The sequence below is a fragment of the Ranitomeya imitator genome, chromosome 3, assembly GCF_032444005.1.
Source record: "Ranitomeya imitator isolate aRanImi1 chromosome 3, aRanImi1.pri, whole genome shotgun sequence".
NCBI lineage: Eukaryota > Metazoa > Chordata > Amphibia > Anura > Dendrobatidae > Ranitomeya > Ranitomeya imitator.
Window position 1 is genome coordinate 725,126,780 of NC_091284.1, and position 22,050 is coordinate 725,148,829.

Consider the following 22,050-nt stretch of genomic DNA (forward strand, 5'->3'; position numbering starts at 1 on the left):
TTTGGGTTGTATTTAGGAGTCCCTGATGGTTTTATTTCATGTAGTTGGGACTATTGCAGCTTTTTAGGCAGATTATATAGTAAAGCATCAGTTTAGGCTCCAGCCTCTGAAGCAGTGATGGTTTCAGCACCAGGGATAGCGCGCTTGGTCTTGTATAACTATGCAGATTCCCAGATTTCAATATGAGGTGTTATACTTAGAATGCTCAAAGGCTAGCTACATACATGACATCATATCTATTTTATATGTCTGTTCTACTAAACGCTGTTGTAGTCTTTTTAGGATACGGGGCTGATATAGAAATGATATCTTTTTTTTATTTTTCACTCCATGTACAGAGTATTTCTAGACTCAGTAAATCTGTAGATTCACTGTCTCGAATCAGTAAAGCTCCATCCAAAGTAGCACTGAATGTATACATGACAGATATCTTAATGTATATGCATATTTAAACTAAGGGTTTAGGACAAGGGGTGGATGAAAGGGTTTAGGACAAGGGGTGGATGAACGGGTTTAGGACAAGGGGTGGATGAACAGTTTAGGACAAGGGATGGATGAAGGGGTTTAGGACAAGGGGTGGATGAACGGGTTTAGGACAAGGGGTGGATGAACGGGTTTAGGACAAGGGGTGGATGAAAGGGTTTAGGACAAGGGATGGATGAATGGTTTAGGACAAGGGGTGGATGAAAGGGTTTAGGACAAGGGGTGGATGAAAGGGTTTAGGACAAGGGGTGGATGAAAGGGTTTAGGACAAGGGGTGGATGAACGGGTTTAGGACAAGGGGTGGATGAACGGGTTTAGGACAAGGGGTGGATGAAAGGGTTTAGGACAAGGGATGGATGAATGGTTTAGGACAAGGGGTGGATAAAAGGGTTTAGGACAAGGGGTGGATGAACGGGTTTAGGACAAGGGGTGGATGAACAGGTTTAGGACAAGGGGTGGATGAACGGGTTTAGGACAAGGGGTGGATGAACGGGTTTAGGACAAGGGGTGGATGAACGGTTTAGGACAAGGGATGGATGAACGGTTTAGGACAAGGGGTGGATAAAAGGGTTTAGGACAAGGGGTGGATGAACGGGTTTAGGACAAGGGGTGGATGAACGGGTTTAGCACAAGGGGTGGATGAACGGGTTTAGGACAAGGGGTGGATGAAAGGGTTTAGGACAAGGGGTGGATGAACGGTTTAGGACAAGGGGTGGATGAACGGGTTTAGGACAAGGGGTGGATGAATGGGTTTAGGACAAGGGGTGGATGAACGGTTTAGGACAAGGGATGGATGAATGGTTTAGGACAAGGGGTGGATAAAAGGGTTTAGGACAAGGGGTGGATGAACAGGTTTAGGACAAGGGGTGGATGAACGGGTTTAGGACAAGGGGTGGATGAACGGGTTTAGGACAAGGGGTGGATGAAAGGGTTTAGGACAAGGTGGATGAACGGTTTAGGACAAGGGATGGATGAATGGTTTAGGACAAGGGGTGGATAAAAGGGTTTAGGACAAGGGGTGGATGAATGGTTTAGGACAAGGGGTGGATAAAAGGGTTTAGGACAAGGGGTGGATGAACGGGTTTAGGACAAGGGGTGGATGAATGGGTTTAGGACAAGGGGTGGATGAACGGGTTTAGGACAAGGGGTGGATGAAAGGGTTTAGGACAAGGGGTGGATGAAAGGGTTTAGGACAAGGGGTGGATGAAAGGGTTTAGGACAAGGGGTGGATGAACGGTTTAGCACAAGGGGTGGATAAAAGGGTTTAGGACAAGGGGTGGATGAATGGGTTTAGGACAAGGGATGGATGAATGGTTTAGGACAAGGGGTGGATAAAAGGGTTTAGGACAAGGGGTGGATAAAAGGGTTTAGGACAAGGGGTGGATGAACGGTTTAGGACAAGGGATGGATGAATGGTTTAGGGCAAGGGGTGGATAAAAGGGTTTAGGACAAGGGATGGATGAACGGTTTAGGACAAGGGGTGGATGAACGGTTTAGGACAAGGGGTGGATGATGGGGTTTAGGACAAGGGGTGAATGAACGGGTTTAGGACAAGGGGTGGATGAAATAGGCACTCTTTTAAGGCATCATAGAGGGCTGTAGTACTTTATTAAATAAAAAGCCAATCAGTATCTGCACCCCATTGGCTGGCTGGTAACGCTGTAGATGTCAGGAATCCATTGATTAATTGTTCAGGGCTGAAGGAATGCGATGAGGGGAATGGCACCTTTCACACAAAAATAGAGCTTTTCTTTGTCACATATTCAGATTGTAATGATTCTACTAGTATTTTTTGTGTGTTATAGAAAAAGTTCCCTGAATAATGTAGGCTTGGGGTGGGTGAGTTGCCTTCTGAAACCTTTGCACAAGGCACGATCAGCACACACTTGGCACAAAGAAATGCAGTGTAGAAGTGGTGTGCCTCACTGTATTGCTTCAAATATTTGCACCCATAGAAAATGTAGAAAATGGAGATATATCCTGATGAGACTGTATGTGCCGTGACAGTAGGTTACAGACAGTAGATCCCAAACAGTAGACACTAAATTGTAGTGACTGTAACTCAATAATCTATCATCACCTACAGTAAATATAATGAAAGCATATTTGGAATACTGTTCATCCACAACCACATTTCAGCTATCTTTCAATCTGCTTACATCTTAATGGGATTGTCCATCTTTTTTATTGACATGCATGTATTTAGGGCTATAAATCATTTTTGCAATTGGGCTCCATTAAAAATGTTGCCCCGTTTGCCACTTTTAGCCTCGATGTTGTTCTGTTTATTGCTGACTGAAGAATGAGTTATCTGAGAATCAATCCACCAGTGAGCTCCTTCTTATGGGAGAGGCTGTAACTCTTCGGGCTTGTTTTTGGTCCGAGTTCTGTCCTGGAAAAGACAAACAACACTCGGACCAATTTTATTCAACGGGACAGTGCAGATAAGCGGTTTTTTTTTCACTGACCGAATCTGCGTGTGAATAAATCACAGTATGCACCAGTTTCTTCAATAAATTGGATGAAATACGGAGCCACAGTAGAGCATCTGACTTTTTAAGATTTTCTCCATTGCAATTCTTTTACATAGGAAACTGTAAATGGTCCTGTAAGTCATTAATAACTGCTGCTGTAGACAAACGGATTGTATACGGACAGCGCAAGGATGACAAGTGATGGAGGAAACGCTAAACAATGTTTTATACGCTCATGTGAAGCCATCTTTTCCTTTGTCTTTTTCTGAGCTCGTCTCTGCTGACTTATTATCAATGACCACATCAAAGTTGAATGTGCTGCAAGACAGCTTGTAAAAACCAAACAGGGCAACATTTTTAATGAAACCCAAATCTATCTATCTATCTATCTATCTATCTATCTATCTATCTATCTATCTATCTATCTATCTATCTATATATATATATATACTATATATCTATATATGTTTAATCTCAAATATAAGCATTTAAGCAACAAAAAAATGGCCAAATAAAGATCCACATTAGTAGAAGTACATTTACAGTACATGCTTCTTTAGTGTCATTGCTTTAAATTGTTTCCCAGTGTAAGAAAAACATGGCTGCTGTCTAGCACTGGACCAGTTAATAAGCTGAGGGTAAGAACGTCCGGCACGTAGAAAAATGAGCACTAAGAGCAATGTACTAAATTATACGTATTTTAAAGCTTAAAAGCATGCGTGACGTATAATTTAAGCCTGCTCAGGCTCAATCACATCTATAATTTGCATTCTATAGACTCCTATGCAGTGTCGGATATAAGTGCCAAAGGCCCACTAGTAACCAACTCCAGGACCCAAGTTTTCAACTACATGCAAATGTGACATTATCCGCAATCACAAACTTATATAACAATGAACCGGGTAAATTGCTAAATGAATAAGATGCTGCCTATGTGTGTACATAGTGATTCAAGCAGATAGTGCCAAGTACTGCTCATATAAGAGGGTGGTGGTCCACTCTTGCACAGGGGCCCACCGGAGGATTTTCCTGTTCTCCTGTGGGCCAGTCCAAACCTGCTGCAATGGAAACAGCCATAGGTCTTAAACTCTCTGCGTCTCTTATTTTTTAAGGAGGCACATACTGGTATGTTCAGCACCTGCCATATTATGGAGGCATCTAGAAGCTTTTCTGAGACCCCAGCAGTATTGCCAACTATACTAAGGAAATATAGAGCCTCCATGTCCGTGTACAAGGTCTGCGCACACCACTTTGTCATGTGCAAAGATCCTAAGTGTACAGTGTGTCTTACATGATGTACACTCATCTGAATTCAGTCCTATAGACAGCAAATTTTGCCACATTTACCAGGACTGTATCCTCACTGACCCCGTCATTTACAGTATTTTTTTCTTATGCAGCTTTAACTTGAGACTAATTGCACAAGGAATGCATTACTGTTCTAAGAATTACGGGCATTGGTTTTATGAGGTAAATAATACCGTAGTGCTTATCTCGGCAGTCCGATGCTTTTGCCAGTGTGCGGTATTAGCTATTGTTGTGAGACCCTGAAGATCACATTATATGCTTAGATTACTGATAAGAATTTAGAATTTTACATTGGTAAGATGTGAATAGCATTGTGTAGTATTGTATTACATTGCATTGCCGCAGAGTGCAAACTATCACATTATATAATGTTAATGTATAAATATATACACATATATATATATACACACATACACTTCACAACATTGAAATTGCTACACAAAGAGGGAGAAGCCGCAAAATTAACAGGATGGATAGACATGTTAATTGTATGCAAATGGTTAAAATATGGAAACTAAATTTTCAAAACATTTTGATTTATTTAGTACTGAGTATGAGTGAGACACGCCAAAATACATGCGCTTACACGCCTTGGCTGCTATCATTGAGATATTAGTTGTTGCTTGAAGAGTGTTCTGCTACACTGAATGCACTTGGCCATGCAAATCATTAAGGTCCGATGCTGGCAGCTCTCTGAGATAGATGAGAGACAATGATGTCCTAGATGGGTTAGATGAGAGACAAAGGCATCCTAAATGGGGTAGATGAGAGACAATGGCATCCTAGATGGGGTAGATGAGAGACAATGGCATCCTAGATGGGGTAGATGAGATACAATGACATCCTAGATGGGGTAGATGAGAGACAATGGCATCCTAGATGGGGTAGATGAGAGACAATGGCATCCTAAATGGGGTAGATGAGAGACAATGGCATCCTAGATGGGGTAGATGAGAGACAATGGCATCCTAGATGGGGTAGATGAGATACAATGACATCCTAGATGGGGTAGATTAGATACAATGACATCCTAGATGGGGTAGATGAGAGACAATGGCATCCTAGATGGGGTAGATGAGATACAATGACATCCTAGATAGGGTAGATGAGAGACAAAGGCATCCTAGATGGGGTAGATGAGAGACAATGGCATCCTAGATGGGGTAGATGAGATACAATGACATCCTAGATGGGGTAGATGAGAGACAATGACGTCCTAGATGGGGTAAATGAGAGACAATGACATCCTAGATGGGGTAGATGAGAGACAATGATGTCCTAGATATGGTAGATGAGAGACAATGGCATCCTAAATGGGGTAGGTGAGATACAATGACATCCTAGATGGGGTTGATGAGAGACAATGGCATTCTAGATGGGGTAGATGAGAGACAATGGCATCCTAGATGGGGTAGATGAGATACAATGACATCCTAGATGGGGTAGATGAGATACAATGACATCCTAGATGGGGTAGATGAGATACAATGACATCCTAGATGGGGTAGATGAGAGACAATGACATCCTAGATGGGGTAGATGAGATACAATGACATCCTAGATGGGGTAGATGAGAGACAATGACGTCCTAGATGGGGTAGATGAGAGACAATGGCATCCTAGATGGGGTAGATGAGATACAATGACATCCTAGATGGGGTAGATGAGAGACAATGGCATCCTAGATGGGGTAGATGAGATACAATGACATCCTAGATGGGGTAGATGAGATACAATGACATCCTAGATGGGGTAGATGAGATACAATGACATCCTAGATGGGGTAGATGAGAGACAATGACGTCCTAGATGGGGTAGATGAGATACAATGACGTCCTAGATGGGGTAGATGAGAGAGAATGATGTCCTAGATGGGGTAGATGAGAGACAATGGCATCCTAGATGGGGTAGATGAGATACAATGACATCCTAGATGGGGTAGATGAGAGACAATGACGTCCTAGATGGGGTAGATGAGAGACAATTGCACCTTTGATGGGGTAGATGAGATATAATTACATCCTAGATGGGGTAGATGAGATATAATTACTAGTGATGAGCGAGTATACTCGTTGCTCGGGTTTTCCCGAGCACGCTCGGGTGGTCTCCGAGTATTTGTGACTACTCGGAGATTTAGTTTTCCTTGCCGCAGCTGCATGATTTGCGGCTACTAGACAGCTTGATTACATGTGGGCATTCCCTAGGAACCAGGCAACCAACATTTACTCAGGCTGTCTAGCAGCTGTAAATCATGCAGCTGCGTCAACAAAAACTAAATCTCTGAGCAGTCACAAATGCTCAGAGACCACCTGAGCGTGCTCAGGAAAACCCAAGCAACAAGTATACTCACTCATCACTAATAATTACATCCTAGATGGGGAAGATGAGATATAATTACTTCCTAGCTGGGATAGATGAGAGACAATGATGTCCTAGATGGGGTAGATGAGAGACAACTACATCTTAGATTGGGTAGATGAGATATAATTACATCTTAGACGGGATAGATGAGAGACAATGACGTTCTAGATGGGGTAGATGAGAGACAATGATGGGGTAGCACTGTGGCCTGCAGCATCTCCCGACTTGTCCCAGATTTACATAATGGGAGATATCATTGGTCAGCAATTGCAAAGGGAGCTGCATACCAAAGAGCATTCAGTGGGACATAATATTCCCCAGACAGACATCAATAAACTCATTGATAGCCGCCAAGATGTATAAGTACGGGCATCTCTGTGCATGGTGTTCAATCTTGATACTAAATTTTTTTCACAATTTCCATATTATCCATATTATTACAACTTCTAGCTATCCAATGATTTCCAGAACTCCATGACATTTCCTTCTTGGTGTTGCAATTTCAATATTGAGGACTGTATATATGTGTATCAATACGATGGTGTTAGAAAGTTTATAGACCCTTTAGAATTTTCCAAACTTCTGCATAAATTTGACCTACCACTATATAAGATTTTCACATACCGTATATACTCGAGTATAAGCTGAGGCACTTACTTTTGCCACGGAAAACTGGGTAAGCTTATTGACTCCAGTATAAGTCGGATATGCATTGCTCCCCCAGTCCTGTCCTGATATGTGGCTCCCCTCGTCCTGTCTTGGTATGTGGCTCACCTAGTCCTGTCCTGGTATGTGGCTCCCCTTATCCTGTCCTGGTATGTGGCTCCTCCTGTCCTGTCATGGTATGTGGCTCCCTTTGTCCTGTCATGGTATGTGGCTCCGCTTGTCCTGTCATGGTATGTGGCTCCCCCTGTCCTGTCCTGGTATGTGGCTCCCCCTGTTCTGTCCTGGTATGTGGCTCCACTCGTCCTGTCCTGGTATGTGGCTCCCCCAGTCCTGTCCTGGTATGTGGCTCCCCCTGTCCTGTCATGTGTGGCTCCCCCTGTTGTATGCATGACTCCCCCAGTCCCGCATTGCTCAGCTCCCTTGGTCTCGCATTGCCCAGCTCCCCCAATCCCGCATTGCCCAGCTTCCCCGGTCCCGCATTGCTCAGCTCCCCCGATCCCGCATGGATCAGCTCCCCTGGTCCAGCATGGCTCAGATCCCCCGGTCCTGCATGGCTCAGCTCCCCCCTTTCCCCTGGTTGTATGCATAGCTCACATTGCCCCCCTCCCCGTCATACTCACCCTCCTCGCGCCTGCATCTTCGTCCCTGCATCTCTGTTGTCAGGGCGCCATTGGCTCACCTCTACCCTGCTTAGCGGTCACGTGGTACCGCTCATTAACCCCTTCCCAATCTTTGATGCAGTGTATGCGTAATGACAACCTGTGCCAGCCAATTCGACCTGTGATGCAGCATATGCGTCATGGTCGGATTGCACTCCTGAAGGTCGGGTGAAAGGGTTAACTGTAATTTCACCCAACCTACAGAAACAGGGGGAGTGGTACTTCAGCCCAGGAGTGGTGGCTTCAACCCCCGCCCCCCTGTGGCTACATTCGCTGATTGGCTGTTGAAAGTGATGTTTCACTTTCAATCAGAGCAATCGTAATATTTCACCAATGAAAATTGGTGAAATATTACAATCCAGCCATGGCCGATGCTGCAATATCATCCGCCATGGCGGGAGATCGCGACCTGCCCTTGCCACCGCCACCGATCCACCACCCTGTCCTCCGTCCTGTGCTCCCCTCCGTCCTCCTGCCCGCTCCCCCGCAGTCCGATCTCACCTTCCCTGCCGTCCGATCCCACCCCCGCATACTTACCGACCTCCGGTGCACTTCCCGGTGTCCGTCCGTCTTCTGCATGGGCACCGCTATCTTCCAAAATTGCGGACGCATGCGCAGTGCGCCCGCCGAATCTGCCGGCCAGCAGATTCATTACAGGTACATTTTGATCGCTGTGATAGAACCTATCACAGCGATCAAAATATAAAAAATAAAAAAATAAACCCCTCCTTTATCACCCCCATAGGTAGGGACAATAATAAAATAAAGAAAATATATTTACATTTATTTTTCTACTAGGGTTAGGGTTACAACTAGGGTTAGGGTTAGGGCTAGGGTTAGGGTTAGAACTAGGGTTAGGGTTACAACTAGGGTTAGGGTTAGAACTAGGGTTAGGGTTACAACTAGGGTTAGGGTTAGAACTAGGGTTAGGGTTAGAACTAGGGTTAGCTTTAGAACTAGGGTTAGGGTTAGAACTAGGGTTAGGGTTGCAATTAGGGTTAGAATTAGGCTATGTGCACACGGTTCAAACAAACGCTGTCCTCATAACGTAGCTGGCACTTCCCAACTCATACTAACTACTCAAAGAGATCCGACTGACGTAAATGACAGCCGAAACAATGAAGCGATCCAGTATTTAATTATATCAAGGCTTTATTAATAAAAAACAATGTCTAGTGCCATAATGCACAAGCACCTAAATAGGAAGTAGGATACCAGGTTGTATAGATTGCTACAAGCATATATAGCCACATAATATGGAGCAGATGCTGAACATGCATATACTATATAGCACTAGAGCCGCCTAAGCATACTCACAGTGTAACCATAATGAGCATAGTGAACATACATAGTAACAGCAAACAAACACCATTTTTACCTGTGGCCCACCCGGCGTCCCACCTCACCCCAACGCGCGTTTCGCATCCAGCTTCTTCTGCCCCCGGAAGAAGCTGGATGCGAAACGCGCGTTGGGGTGAGGTGGGACGCCGGGTGGGCCACAGGTAAATATGGTGTTTGTTTGCTGTTACTATGTATGTTCACTATGCTCATTATGGTTACACTGTGAGTATGCTTAGGCGGCTCTAGTGCTATATAGTATATGAATGTTCAGCATCTGCTCCATATTATGTGGCTATATATGCTTGTAGCAATCTATACAACCTGGTATCCTACTTCCTATTTAGGTGCTTGTGCATTATGGCACTAGACATTGTTTTTTATTAATAAAGCCTTGATATAATTAAATACTGGATCGCTTCATTGTTTCGGCTGTCATTTACGTCAGTCGGATCTCTTTGAGTAGTTAGTACGTGCACACGGTGCAGATTTTGCTGCGGTTCCGCAGCGGATTGGCCGCTGCAGATTCGTAGCAGTTTTCCATCACGTTTACAGTACCATGTAAACGTATGGAAAACCAAATCCGCTGTGCCCATGGTGCGGAAAATACCACGCGGAAATGCTGCGTTGTATTTTCCGCAGCATGTCAATTCTTTGTGTGGATTCTGGAGCATTTTACACTTGTTCTTCAATAGGAATCCACAGGTGAAATCCGCACAAAAAATACTGGAAATCCACGGTAAATTTTTCAAAAACTGTGAGGAAAATCCTGACACGAATCCGCAACGTGGGCACATATCCTTAGGGTTAGGGTTGGAATTAGAGTTAGGGTTGGAATTAGGGTGGGGGTTGTAAATAGGGTTAAGATTAGGGTTAGGGGTGTGTTGGGGTTAGGGTTAGTCTTGTGGTTAGGGTTAGGATTAGGACTCGGGGTGTGTTGGGGTTTGGGTTGTGATTAGGGGTGTGTTGGGGTTAGTGATGTGATTAGGGTTATGTTTAGAGTTGGGATTAGGGTAGGGGTGTGTTGGGGTTAATGTTGGAGTTAGAATTGAGGGGTTTTCACTGTTTAGGCACATCAGGGGTCTCCAAACGCGACATGGCACCACCATTGATTCCAGCCAATCTTGTGTTCAAAAAGTCAAATGGTGCTCCCTCCCTTCCGAGCCACGACGTGCGCCCAAACAGTGGTTTAGCCAAATATATGGGCCATAAACGTACTCAGGAAAAATTGTACAACAACTTTGGGGGTCTAATTTCTCCTGTTACCCTTAGAAAATAACAAAATGGGGGCTAAACTTAGTTTTGTGGGAAAAAAATGATTTTTTTATTTTCACGGAGCTGCGTTATAAATTTCTGTGAAGCACTTGGGGGTTCAAAGTGCTCACCACACATCTAGATAAGTTCCTTGGGGGGTCTAGTTTCCAATATGGGGTAACTTGTGGGGGGTTTCTACTGTTTAGGTACATCAGGGGCTCTGCTAACGCAACATGACGCCTGCAGACCATTCCATCAAAGTCTGCATTTCAAAACATCACTACTTCCCTTCCGAGCCCTGACGTGTTCCCAAACAGTCTTTTACCACCACATATGGGGTATCAGCGTACTCAGGTCAAACTGGACAACACCTTTTTGGGTCCAATTTCTCCTGTTACCCTTATGAAAATAAAAAATTGGGGGCTAAAATATAATTTTTGAGGAAAGAAAAATGATTTTTTATTTTCACGGCTCTGCGTTATAAACTTTTGTGAAGCACTTGGGGGTTCAAAGTGCTCATCGCACAGCTAGTTTAGTTCCTTGGGAGGTCTAGTTTCCAAAATGGGGTCACTTGTGGGGGAGCTCCAATGTTTAGGCACACAGGGCCTCTCCAAACGCGACATGGTGTCCACTAACGATTGGAGCAAATTTTTCATTCAAAAAGTCAAATTGCGCGCCTTTCCTTCGGAGCCTTGCCGTGCGCCCAAACAATTGTTTACCCCCACATATGAGGTATCGGTGTACTCAGGAGAAATTGCCCAACAAATGTTACGATCCATTTTATCCTGTTGCCCATGTGAAAATGGAAAAATTGAGGCTAAAAAAAAGTACTTTTTCATTTTTACGGATCAATTTGTGAAGCACATGGGGGTTCAAAGTGCTCACTATGCATCTAGATAAGTTTCTTGGGGGGTCTACTATCCAAAATAGGGTCATTTGTGGGGGAGCTCCAATATTTAGGCACATAGGAGCTCTCCAAATGCGACATGGTGTCCGCTAAAGATTGGAGCCAATTTTTCATTCAAAAAGTCAAATGGCGCTCCTTCCCTTCCGAGCCCTGTCGTGCGTCCAAACAGTGGTCCCCCCCCCCCCCCACATATGGGGAATCAGCGTACTCAGGAAAAATTGGACAATAACCTTCAGGGTCCAGTTTCTCCTTTTACCCTTGGAAAAATAAAAAAATGTTGCTAAAAGATCACTTTTGTGACTAAAAAGTGAAATTTTCATTTTTTCCTTCCATGTTGCTTCTGCTGCTGTGAAGCACCTGAAGGGTTAATAAACTTCTTGAATGTGGTTTTGAGCACCTTGAGGGGTGCAGTTTTTAGAATGGTGTCACTTTTGGGTATTTTCTGCCATATAGACCCCTCAAACTAACTTCAAATATGAGGTGGTCCCTAAATAAAATGGTTTTATAAATTTTGTTGTAAAAATGAGGAATCGCTGGTCAAATTTTAACCCTTATAACTTCCTAGTAAAAAAAATTTTGTTTCCAAAATTGTGCTGATGTAAAGTAGACATGTGGGTAATGTTATTATTAACTGTTTTGTGTCACATAACTCTCTGGTTTAACAGAATAAAAATTCAAAATTTGAAAATTGCTAAATTTTCGCTAAATTTCCATTTTTTTCACAAATAAACGCAAAAATTATCGACTTAAATCTACTACAAACATGAAGCCCAATATGTCACAAAAAAACCATCTCAGAATCGCTAGAATCGGTTGAAGCGTTCCTGAGTTTTAACCTCATAAAGGAACACTGGTCAGAACTGCAAAAAATGGCCAGGTCATTAAGGTCAAAATAGGTTGGGTCATGAAGGGGTTAAGGTAATGAATAAGTGCTCGCCTATGGGAGTGGAGACGAGTTCATATTCATTACCTTAATGAGCTGTACCACGTGACCGCTCAGCTCAGGAGAGGAGAACCTCCGGCGCCGTGATGACGGAGATGCAGCGGCGAAGGGTGAGTATGATGTCTTCTGATAGCTGGCTCCTACCGCTGCTATGCCGCTACCCCTCCCCCGCCAGCGTTCTGGACAATTGACTCCTGTATAAGCCGAGGGGGCGTTTTCAGCACAAAAAATTGTGCTGAAAATCTCGGCTTATACACGAGTATATATATGGTAAGTTCTAAAAGTAGATAAGGAGAACCAAATCAAACAAATAAGTTAGAAATATTAGACTAATACTTCATAATTTTTTTTTATTGAGGAAAACGATCCAATATCTAATGTCTGTGAATGACAAAAGTATCTGTGCATTTAGCGTTAGTAGATAACTTGAAGGTGAAATTACAGTCTGGTGTTTTCAAGCAATGGGATGATAATCAGGTGTCAGTAGGTGATCTTTTATTTAAAGAACAGGGATGTATCAAAGTAAGTAGCATAGACATGATCTCTCTGTACTATTGCTCTCCATTCTGTAGACTGCAGATTGCTTTAAGCCTACGATCTGCAGAATGGCCGCGTCACAGACGCACGCACAGGGCGTTAGAATCCCAGCACGGTGACATCATCGTGCCACACCGGGACTCTGATGTTATTTGTTTGCATCGGTGCTATCATAGCACTTTTCCTTGCATATAATTTTTTTAAATGAAAACTTGTGGTGTGATGTGAAGGCAGCATAAACAATGGGGGATCCTTATACATAGTGTCGGGGATCCTAAAATAGTGTATCGGGCCCCCCATACATTTTAGGAACTAATACAGGGGCCGTTATACAACTTATGGACTAATGCAGGGGCCATTACATAGCTTGTGGACTAATGCAGTGGCCATTATACAGCTTGCCGACTAACGCAGTGGCCATTTTCCAGCTTGCAGACTAATGCAGTGGCCATTACACAGCTTGTGGTCTAATGCAGGGGCCATTATACAGTGTGGGAGCTAATGTTTGGGGCCAATATACAGCTTGAGGACTAATGCAGGGACCCTATACAGTGTTGGAGCTAATGTGGGGGCCAATATACCACTTACGGACTAATGCAGGGGCCATTATACAATGTGGGAACTAATGTGCAGACCTTTTTTCAGCTTAGGCACAAATACAGGGGCCATTATGCAGTGTAGGGGCTAATGTGGGGCCATTATACAGCTTAAGGACTAATGAAGGGCCATTATACAGTGTGGAAGCTAGTGTGAGTGCCATTATACATCTTGGGGGCTAATGTGGGGGCCATTATACTGCTTGGGGACTAATGAAGGGCCATTATACAGTGTGGTAGCTAGTGGGGGTGCCATTATACAGCTTGGGGGATGCGAAGATTTAGTTTCTATCACTGTAGCTGCATGATTTGCGGCTGCCAGACAGCCTGAGTACATGTTGGGATTGCCTGTTTGTTAAGAAATACCCACATGTATTCAGGCTGTCTAGCAGCCACAAATCATGCAGCTACAGTGACAGAAACTAAATCTTCGAGTCCCCCAACCTGTATAATGGCACTCACATTAGCTACCACACTGTATGATGGCCAATACATTAGTCCCCAACCTGTATGATGGACCCCACATTAACCCCCAAGCAGTGTAATTGCACTCACACTAAAATCTCCGAGCACGCCCAAATACTCGGAGATCACCTGAGCATGCTCGGGAAATCTCGAGTGACGAGTATGCTCGCTCATCACTAGTCATGACTTTACCATCAGGAGGACACCTAACAACAATGGTGTATATGGCAGGAAAGCGAGGAGAAAGGCACTGCTCTCCAAAAAGAATATTGCTGTCTGTCTGTAGTTTGCTAAAGATCACCTAAACAAGCAAGGAGGCTTTTGGAACAATGTTTTGTGAAACCAAACTCACGGGCCAGCATACCTGTTAGTATAAGTGCAATGTGTGAGTGCACATTCACACTATGGTCATTGTCAGTCAAAACCTAGAATATAAACAATAACTATATACACTTCAGTAAATAAGTAAATAGTAGTACATATAAAATTTAACAACCACAACATAAAAGCCATCCCACCTTGAGAAGGTGTTCCCAATCAGGATGGTCCCTAACTCTCGTATCTCACCTCACTATGTGCCAGGAGGCCTCAAATAGATGGGAGCAGAGCAGGACTTGGACCTGTGTTTTGCATCTGCCTGTGGAAAGCTAAATAGACAAGGTGCACAGCCCAAGGGAGAGTGGTCCCTGCCCCAAATGTACCAAAGACAAGAAACTAAAGAAAAACCAAAGTAATGGGCCACCACACCAAGTGTAATGTGTAGGTCCACGTTCACACCATGGCCATTAAAAGACAAAACCTAAAATGAAAACATGAAATACGGTAGATACCCTGCAGTAAGTAAGTAAATGGTAGTGATACCTGTAATACGGGGTACTTAGTTGACACCATTTTGATCTAACAATATTTTGTGACACAAATGAGAACAAAATAGAGCTTTTTGGTTTACAAGAGAAGTGTTATGTTTGGAGAAAGAAAAAATGCATTAAAGCAGAAAAACCTTATACTGTACCATCTGTGAACTACTGTTGTGGTAGTATCATGGGCTTGGAGCTTTTTTACTCCATCTAGTGGAGGACGGCTTGCCATCACTAATGGAACAATGAAGTCTGAATTTTATCATCATATCCTAAATAAAAATGTCAGGACATCTGTCCATCAGATGAATCTCAAGGGAATGTGGGTCGTTCAGCAAGTCAACAACCCAAAGCACATAACTTGCTTAACTGCTCTCAATAACAGTCATTTTCACCAGGGGTGCCCAAACTGTTAAGTTTCCTAAACCCACATTCGTTAACTATTTGAAGGGGTGGTCCACTTTATTTTTATTTTAACAAAAGAGGACCAGAGATATGATTATGTACAACTTACAATTATATAGGGATTGCAGTTTCTCCTCCTGTACTTGGTAGAGCAGCTTTCATCACAGACTGCACAGGGCTCCTGTTCTCATAATGGCCTCTAATGGAGGAGCATGTGTCCAGATCTGTCCATCAGCTTCCTCCAATTGAAAAATAGTTTATCCGTTTCAAATGTTTTTTTTTTTAATTAGAGGAGACTGATAGACAGGTCCGATCACATGCTCCTTCATTAGAAGCCATTTTAAGAAGTGGAGTACTGTACAGTTTGTGAGGAAGGAGACCACAAGCGAGAAGCAACTTACAAATGAGGAGTACCATAACATTATGTCCCTAAAACATTTGTTAAAATAAAGTGGGCAACTTCTTCAACAGAAATGTTGGATTTGTGTAAGGCTTGAAAAGTCCCATGGAAGTATATATACAGTAATATCATGTTTATTTTTACATATAAGTCAAATTGGAGGTTTCATTTGAGGAGATTTAGGAAATCAATAGAGTGAACAATAGTTTCTAGTTTCCAAGACATGGCAAAGACATTGGCCCTGATTCACCAAGAGTTTGCGTCCATGTTGGAGTCAGGTGCTCCAGATTCATTAGGATGAGCACATCTCTTCCTGAATCTAACACACCTAACAAGTGGCGTGCGCTGCACAACAAATCTTACTTCAGTCAGGGACTGGAGTGAGATTCCTATAAGAAATGCCACAGCGTGTCATAAATTAGACAAGCTGTGGTGTCACGCCTGCGTTCCAGCTTTTCCTAATTGGGAGGAGAAACGCTAAAAGGCACAACACAGCATTGCACTGAAATTTCGAGACTTTTCAGAGTGATTTATGCATCTTTCTCCAATTATGCCAAAATACTGTAGCAAATGCTTTGATGAATCAGGTCCTTTGTCTTCATAATTGGACATTCACTTTACCACATCTTTAGATATTGCCCAGCTTATTGTGATCAGATAAATATCGCCTTCCCCCAATGATTGCAAACTATATGAAAATTGCTGTCATTGCACTATATTGACCCCATTTGGTAAATTATTAGCATTGATTAACAAAATACTTATGATTCCTTTTTCTTCACAGGATTAAAATTACGAATTGGACAGAATTTCCGTACCTAAGTTCTATATTTTTCCTATGAACTATTATGGCATGTCTACATGATACCCGTACTCCCTCACCCTCCTTTGCCAGTCTTCTCTCAGATGGACCAATAAGACATTTGGACATTGATACACCACCTGGCTGCACCCCAGAACAAGAACTGACCCCTACACAATGTGTATTGCGTGATATGGTGCGAACAGAAGTCACACTTCCAAATGATGATCCTTCATCTCCCCTTACGCACAGCGTTCCCCAAGATCCACAAGAACCTGAGGATAGAGGTGGTGGTGGTGCAGCAGGTGGTCCCGGAGATGACAGACCCTGTCGTGCCCTTGGAGACAGCCGCATGCAATGTCAGGCTGGAGTTGGGTTTTTGGGTGGACTTTTTGGGTGTCTGAGGCCAGTCTGGGCTATGATTGGTAAAACATATTCAACTGAACACAAACATCACGAAGGTAGGAAACAATTTACAGTGTGATTGCGTGATGAGTGATGACTGTTTGTAAAAACTTAGTGTACAAGTTGAGTCAGTTGCTAGACTTACGTCTGGACTCTACTATTTGACTATTTCTATGCTCAAAACCCCAATTTATGTAAATGAGCCAAAAAGCATAATTATAAATAGCTCCAGTAAAGAGCAAACTTTTTCTCAGGCCAAGTCAAAAATGCAATAATTGTATTTATACAAGTAATGTAGATAAGCAAATGTCATAAAAACATAACTAAAAAGCACAGATGAAGCTAAAGATGGGTATACCTGGAAAAAGAGTGTGAAAATCCTAAGTATTATATACTAAATCCTGCAGATCAATGATAGATATGGCAATCCAGAAGATCATCTATATTATACATTAATAAATCTCAGAAAATGGTATGTATAATGCATAATGCATAATATTAAGATAAGTATAGTGAGCCAATGAGAAATATGGCAAAGAACAATGTAAAACATCAAACGTGCGACTCATAACTCACTGAAATATATAACATGTATACACAGACATATGTACACCCAGAATCCTCCACCTGGAATTAACCAAGGATGAAGTATAAATTCCCAGATACTTATAATATATGATTATCAAAAGTGTATATATATATATATATATATATATATATATATATATATACACCCCAGTAAGGATCCACTAAACCCGGCGCATGTTTCGCACTGAAATGCTTCGTCCAAGGGTTTTCTTTTGCTTTTCTTTATTGAAGCTATTTCTATATTCAGGCAAAACATGAACCTTTCCCCATGCTTTTTGTCTATTCATAGGTTAATGGTAAACTATATCCATTGCCATGCCCCTTATAATATGGACAGCTTGCATTAGTATGTGTCTTAAAGTGAAAGCTCCTAAATATAAGTATGCTATTTGTTATATAGTTATTAGGACTAAATAACTTGGTTTAATAGTTTACAACACTGGTCGAAGCAGTTGTACAAAATTAGAAAAACTTGGCTGCTTTCTTTTAGAACCAGTGTCACAACTGTCCACAGGTTGTGTCTGGTATTTTGGGTCAACTATATTGAATACAAAGGGGTTGAGCTGCCATACAACACATACTGGGTAAAGGCTTGGAGCTGTTTTTAGAAAGGATTAGTCAAGTTTTTCAAAACTTGGGACTACCCCCTAAAGTTTTAGTTACACTGGGCTGGTACAGTAGATATCGAAATTAAATAATGAGAAAATGGTCAAAACTATATCTTGTTTTTGTGTCCACATTTACAATTTTGTCTTTTGTCAAGAAGACTCTTGGGAAGTTCCTTTCGAGGAGATTCAGGATTTGCAGTGGGTGGGCAGTGGTGCCCAAGGAGCTGTCTTCCTCGGCAAGTTTCACGGTGAAGAAGTTGCTGTAAAGAAAGTTAGAGACATAAAAGAGACAGATATTAAACACCTGCGGAAACTGAAGCACCCCAATATCATCACCTTCAAGTGAGTAACGTATTAATGACCCAAATGTAACATTACACAAATGCACTTAGAGAAGATATTGCCTTGTAGATTGTACAAAATTCCAGGGATTAAGTGTATAAGAAAAAAAAAACAAATACAATAAACATTAACTAAGTGAATCACTGACCATACACTGGAGTCAATCTTTGTGAAAGTATTGCAATCCATCATGTGAAAAATGGAAATTGCCAACGTTTCGGCTGTATAGGGCCTTTATCAAGGTCTCTGTGTGCAGAGTGGTGGGGAGATTGGAGCGTTGCGGAACTAGTTACGCTGTGGCCACGACATTCTACTGAGCATCATCGCAGTGATAGCAGTGAGAGCGAGCTTATTCATTCTTGGCCATACACTGGAGAGAGAACGCTACTCCTCAGAGCTTACAATCTATAAGGCTGCAATTATATGCAAAGTTTGAATGCAGCTACCCTAAGTAACGTATTCACGTTGTGTTATTCTTCCAGGAAGCTGAGATATTGGCTCTCATATTACTGGATTCTCACACTAGGTGGTCAGTGTTTACCAGTAATATCCATTCTCTGTCCAATAAAATAGTAACCCTGCAGGATAAGCCTCTTCAACATGAGCGAGCTGGTATTTTATCGTCCATAAAAAGTTAGCAGTGGCCACAGATTACCATTAGCTCCGCTTGGGCCCCCTGAGAGCGCGGGGCCTGGAGCGACCGCCCCCTCTGCCCCCCCCGGTAGCTACACTACTGTTTTTAACACAAGTGTCAACGTCATCAATGCTGTGATCTGTGGCTGACCTGGTTGGGATGTAGCTTGGCATGGATCAACTTAGTACATAGTTATTAAGGTTGAAGGAAGGCTTTAAGTCCATCTAGTTCAACCCATAGCCTAACCTAACATGCCCTAACATGTTGATCCAGAGGAAGGCAAAAAAAAAAACCCATGTGGCAAATAGTAAGCTCCACTTTGGGGAAAAAAATTCCTTCCCGACTCCACGAACTTACTATTCAATTACAGCACCCAACGACAACTGAAAAAATCCAACACGGAAGATCTACTTTTCCTCAGATTTCTATGTTTGGTCGGCATATGTTACGTTTGTTCAGAAAAACTCAAGAGGTTGACAGAAAGTGATCCAAATCAGACCGTTTTCAGCCATACAAAATCTCTATGTATGGCCCGTTTTCCGTCCCTGGGTGTGTTAAGCAGTCTGCAAAACAGTCCTACCATTATGTATGAGCAAGCATGATAGGCTGACAATTAGGCCCAGGGTGTTAATTAGAAGATCTGTGGCAGGACTAGTCTGGAGGAAGCGATGTCTCGCCGGAGCCGTCCTGCCTCACTAAAGTATGCGATGCTGCAGGATTCAACTTCACTTTTCAAACTTTGCAGTGTTAGTAAGGCACCTAAAACACATTAAAGGGAATCTGTCAGCAGGTTTTGCTATGTAATCTGAGAGCACCATAACATAGTTGTAGAGTCCCTGATTACAATGATGTGTCACTTACTGGGCTGTGCTTTGCTGTTTTAATATAATCAGTCTTTTATCAGCAGAAGAATAGCATTTCAGGACAACTGTCCTCATGCATCCTAGTCCAACCAAACCCTGCTGATTAGCAGCTCTCTGTCACTATACAGTGTACACAGAAAGCTGTAGTGTGAGCAGGATTATACACAGCTCAACATCTGAGTTCTGCTAGATCTGCAGCAGAGAAAACCAACACTATCACAACTGCTGCACCGAATAAACCAAGTGATACATGTCTGGAATCAGGGTCTCTGTCACTACATCATGCTGAAAAACACGGTGATAGATTCCCTTTAACAGAATATAAATTTCCCTGATGCCTACTGATGGGCTGTAAACTAGATACTGGATATTGTGCTGATTAACTAATTGTTGACACGTGATATACTAACAGCTAAGGCCCTCTTACACATTGGACTAAAGTAGGGCGCACTTGCTGATATCAGTGGGATCGGCAGACCGTGTACTGTATATAGGGGCCTTACGACTCTTCCCCAACAGATGATGGAGGAGAAAAGGATCTGGCACGTGGGATTTCCTATGGCCAATCCATTTCTTCTCCCGGAGATGAGCCGCTGCCAGAGAAATTTGGTAGCAGCTCTCTCCTAGAGAAAGCAGGAATGCCCAACAGATCCGATCTTTCCTGTATACAGTATATGGGGACTCTGTAGAGATAGCCATCAACCGTCAATGATTGTTTGTCTGACGGCTGTCTAGTTTGTATAAGGGGATATAGTTACGTTTATTTACTTGACCCCTTTTCTGCAATTATGTCTCAGTTATCAAGTATTGAGGATAGCTAGACTTTACTAGCAGATGATATGCAATAATTAGGGATGGTACCAAATAAGTCTATTAAATGTGCTTTCTCCTTTTCCATCTTATGTGTTTAAATTCTTTACCCATAGGCATGATTGAAGCAAATATCCTCCCAGTTGATATAAGGGACTGCACACCACCAAACATGTTTTACTGTTAAATGAGGCTGGCCTGATAGTTTATGGAAGTTTTCATTAAAAAAAAATTGGGATTGAAGGTTTGTGAACAATAAATGCAATAGCACTTAACAGTGGTTCATAAGAAGGATTACTGAATCATTGACACAAAGTACCAATATAGTAATTTCATACTATTCATATTCATTATCACTTTATGTTCAACTCAAGACCTACCGCGACAGAGAACATCCTATTGTATATTCACGATGATGATATTTGTTGCATTCCTATTGTATTTTATAATGCATTACTGCTAGCTGTCCCATTAGGACTGAATGACATTTTTCTCACATGCCTTCTCCTATAGGGGTGTTTGTACCCAGGCTCCTTGTTATTGCATCCTGATGGAGTTCTGCGCCCAAGGACAGTTGTACGAAGTTCTGCGTGCCGGAAGGAAAGTCACTCCTTCTTTGTTAGTGGACTGGTCCATGGGTATCGCTGGAGGAATGAACTATCTGCATCTCCACAAAATCATCCATCGAGATCTTAAATCACCAAAGTAAGTATCTTCCACAATATATGCAATTATTTATAAAATATACTGGAGGAATATTTCCAGCAAAAAAAACAGATGGAAGAGTCACTTATGGCAAACAATCAAATCTTTGCTTTAATTTTTCAATGGGCTTGAGAAAAGGACAAGTGAATCAGTCACCTATGGCAAACAATCAGATCTGTGGTTTAATTTTTCAGTGGGCTTGAGAAAAGGACAAGTGAACGAGTCACTCAGGGCAAATAACCAGGGTTATGCCTCATTTTTTCAACTGGACACTGACATATGATTGGTAATATTGCCAGTTAAGTATGGTATTTACGAAACAACATATTTTGCCATATTAAAAGAGATAGTAGAATATTTCAATTTAAGGAGAGTAAAATCATCAGTAACGTATTTTTAAAAGGAATGTATATTTGGGCAATAGTTTCCAGGGGTCAGCACAGACTACATTTAAAGGGTGATAAGTGGTTTTACAATTCAGCAAAGTGAATTAAAAAGAAAAATACTTTATTGTGACTTCATTAAAACAGTATAATGGGCATAAAAAATATATCTGACGCGTTTCAAGTCTACTATATCTACTATTAAGAGTCAGCGAGACTCGAAACGCGCCAGTATATTTTTCTGCCCATGCTACTAT

At 42.3% G+C, this 22,050-nt stretch overlaps 1 protein-coding gene across 1 annotated transcript in view; it reads left to right on the plus strand.

The window, feature by feature from the left end:
* MAP3K12 (mitogen-activated protein kinase kinase kinase 12) overlaps positions 1-22,050 on the plus strand; it is a 249,343-nt gene that overhangs the window by 115,518 nt on the left and 111,775 nt on the right. Inside the window, exons 2-4 of the mRNA XM_069758747.1 lie at positions 16,438-16,916; positions 18,215-18,398; positions 21,219-21,410. Of these exons, the coding sequence (XP_069614848.1) occupies positions 16,502-16,916; positions 18,215-18,398; positions 21,219-21,410 (791 nt within the window). The 5' untranslated portion in view covers positions 16,438-16,501. The remainder of the gene's footprint in view (positions 1-16,437; positions 16,917-18,214; positions 18,399-21,218; positions 21,411-22,050) is intronic.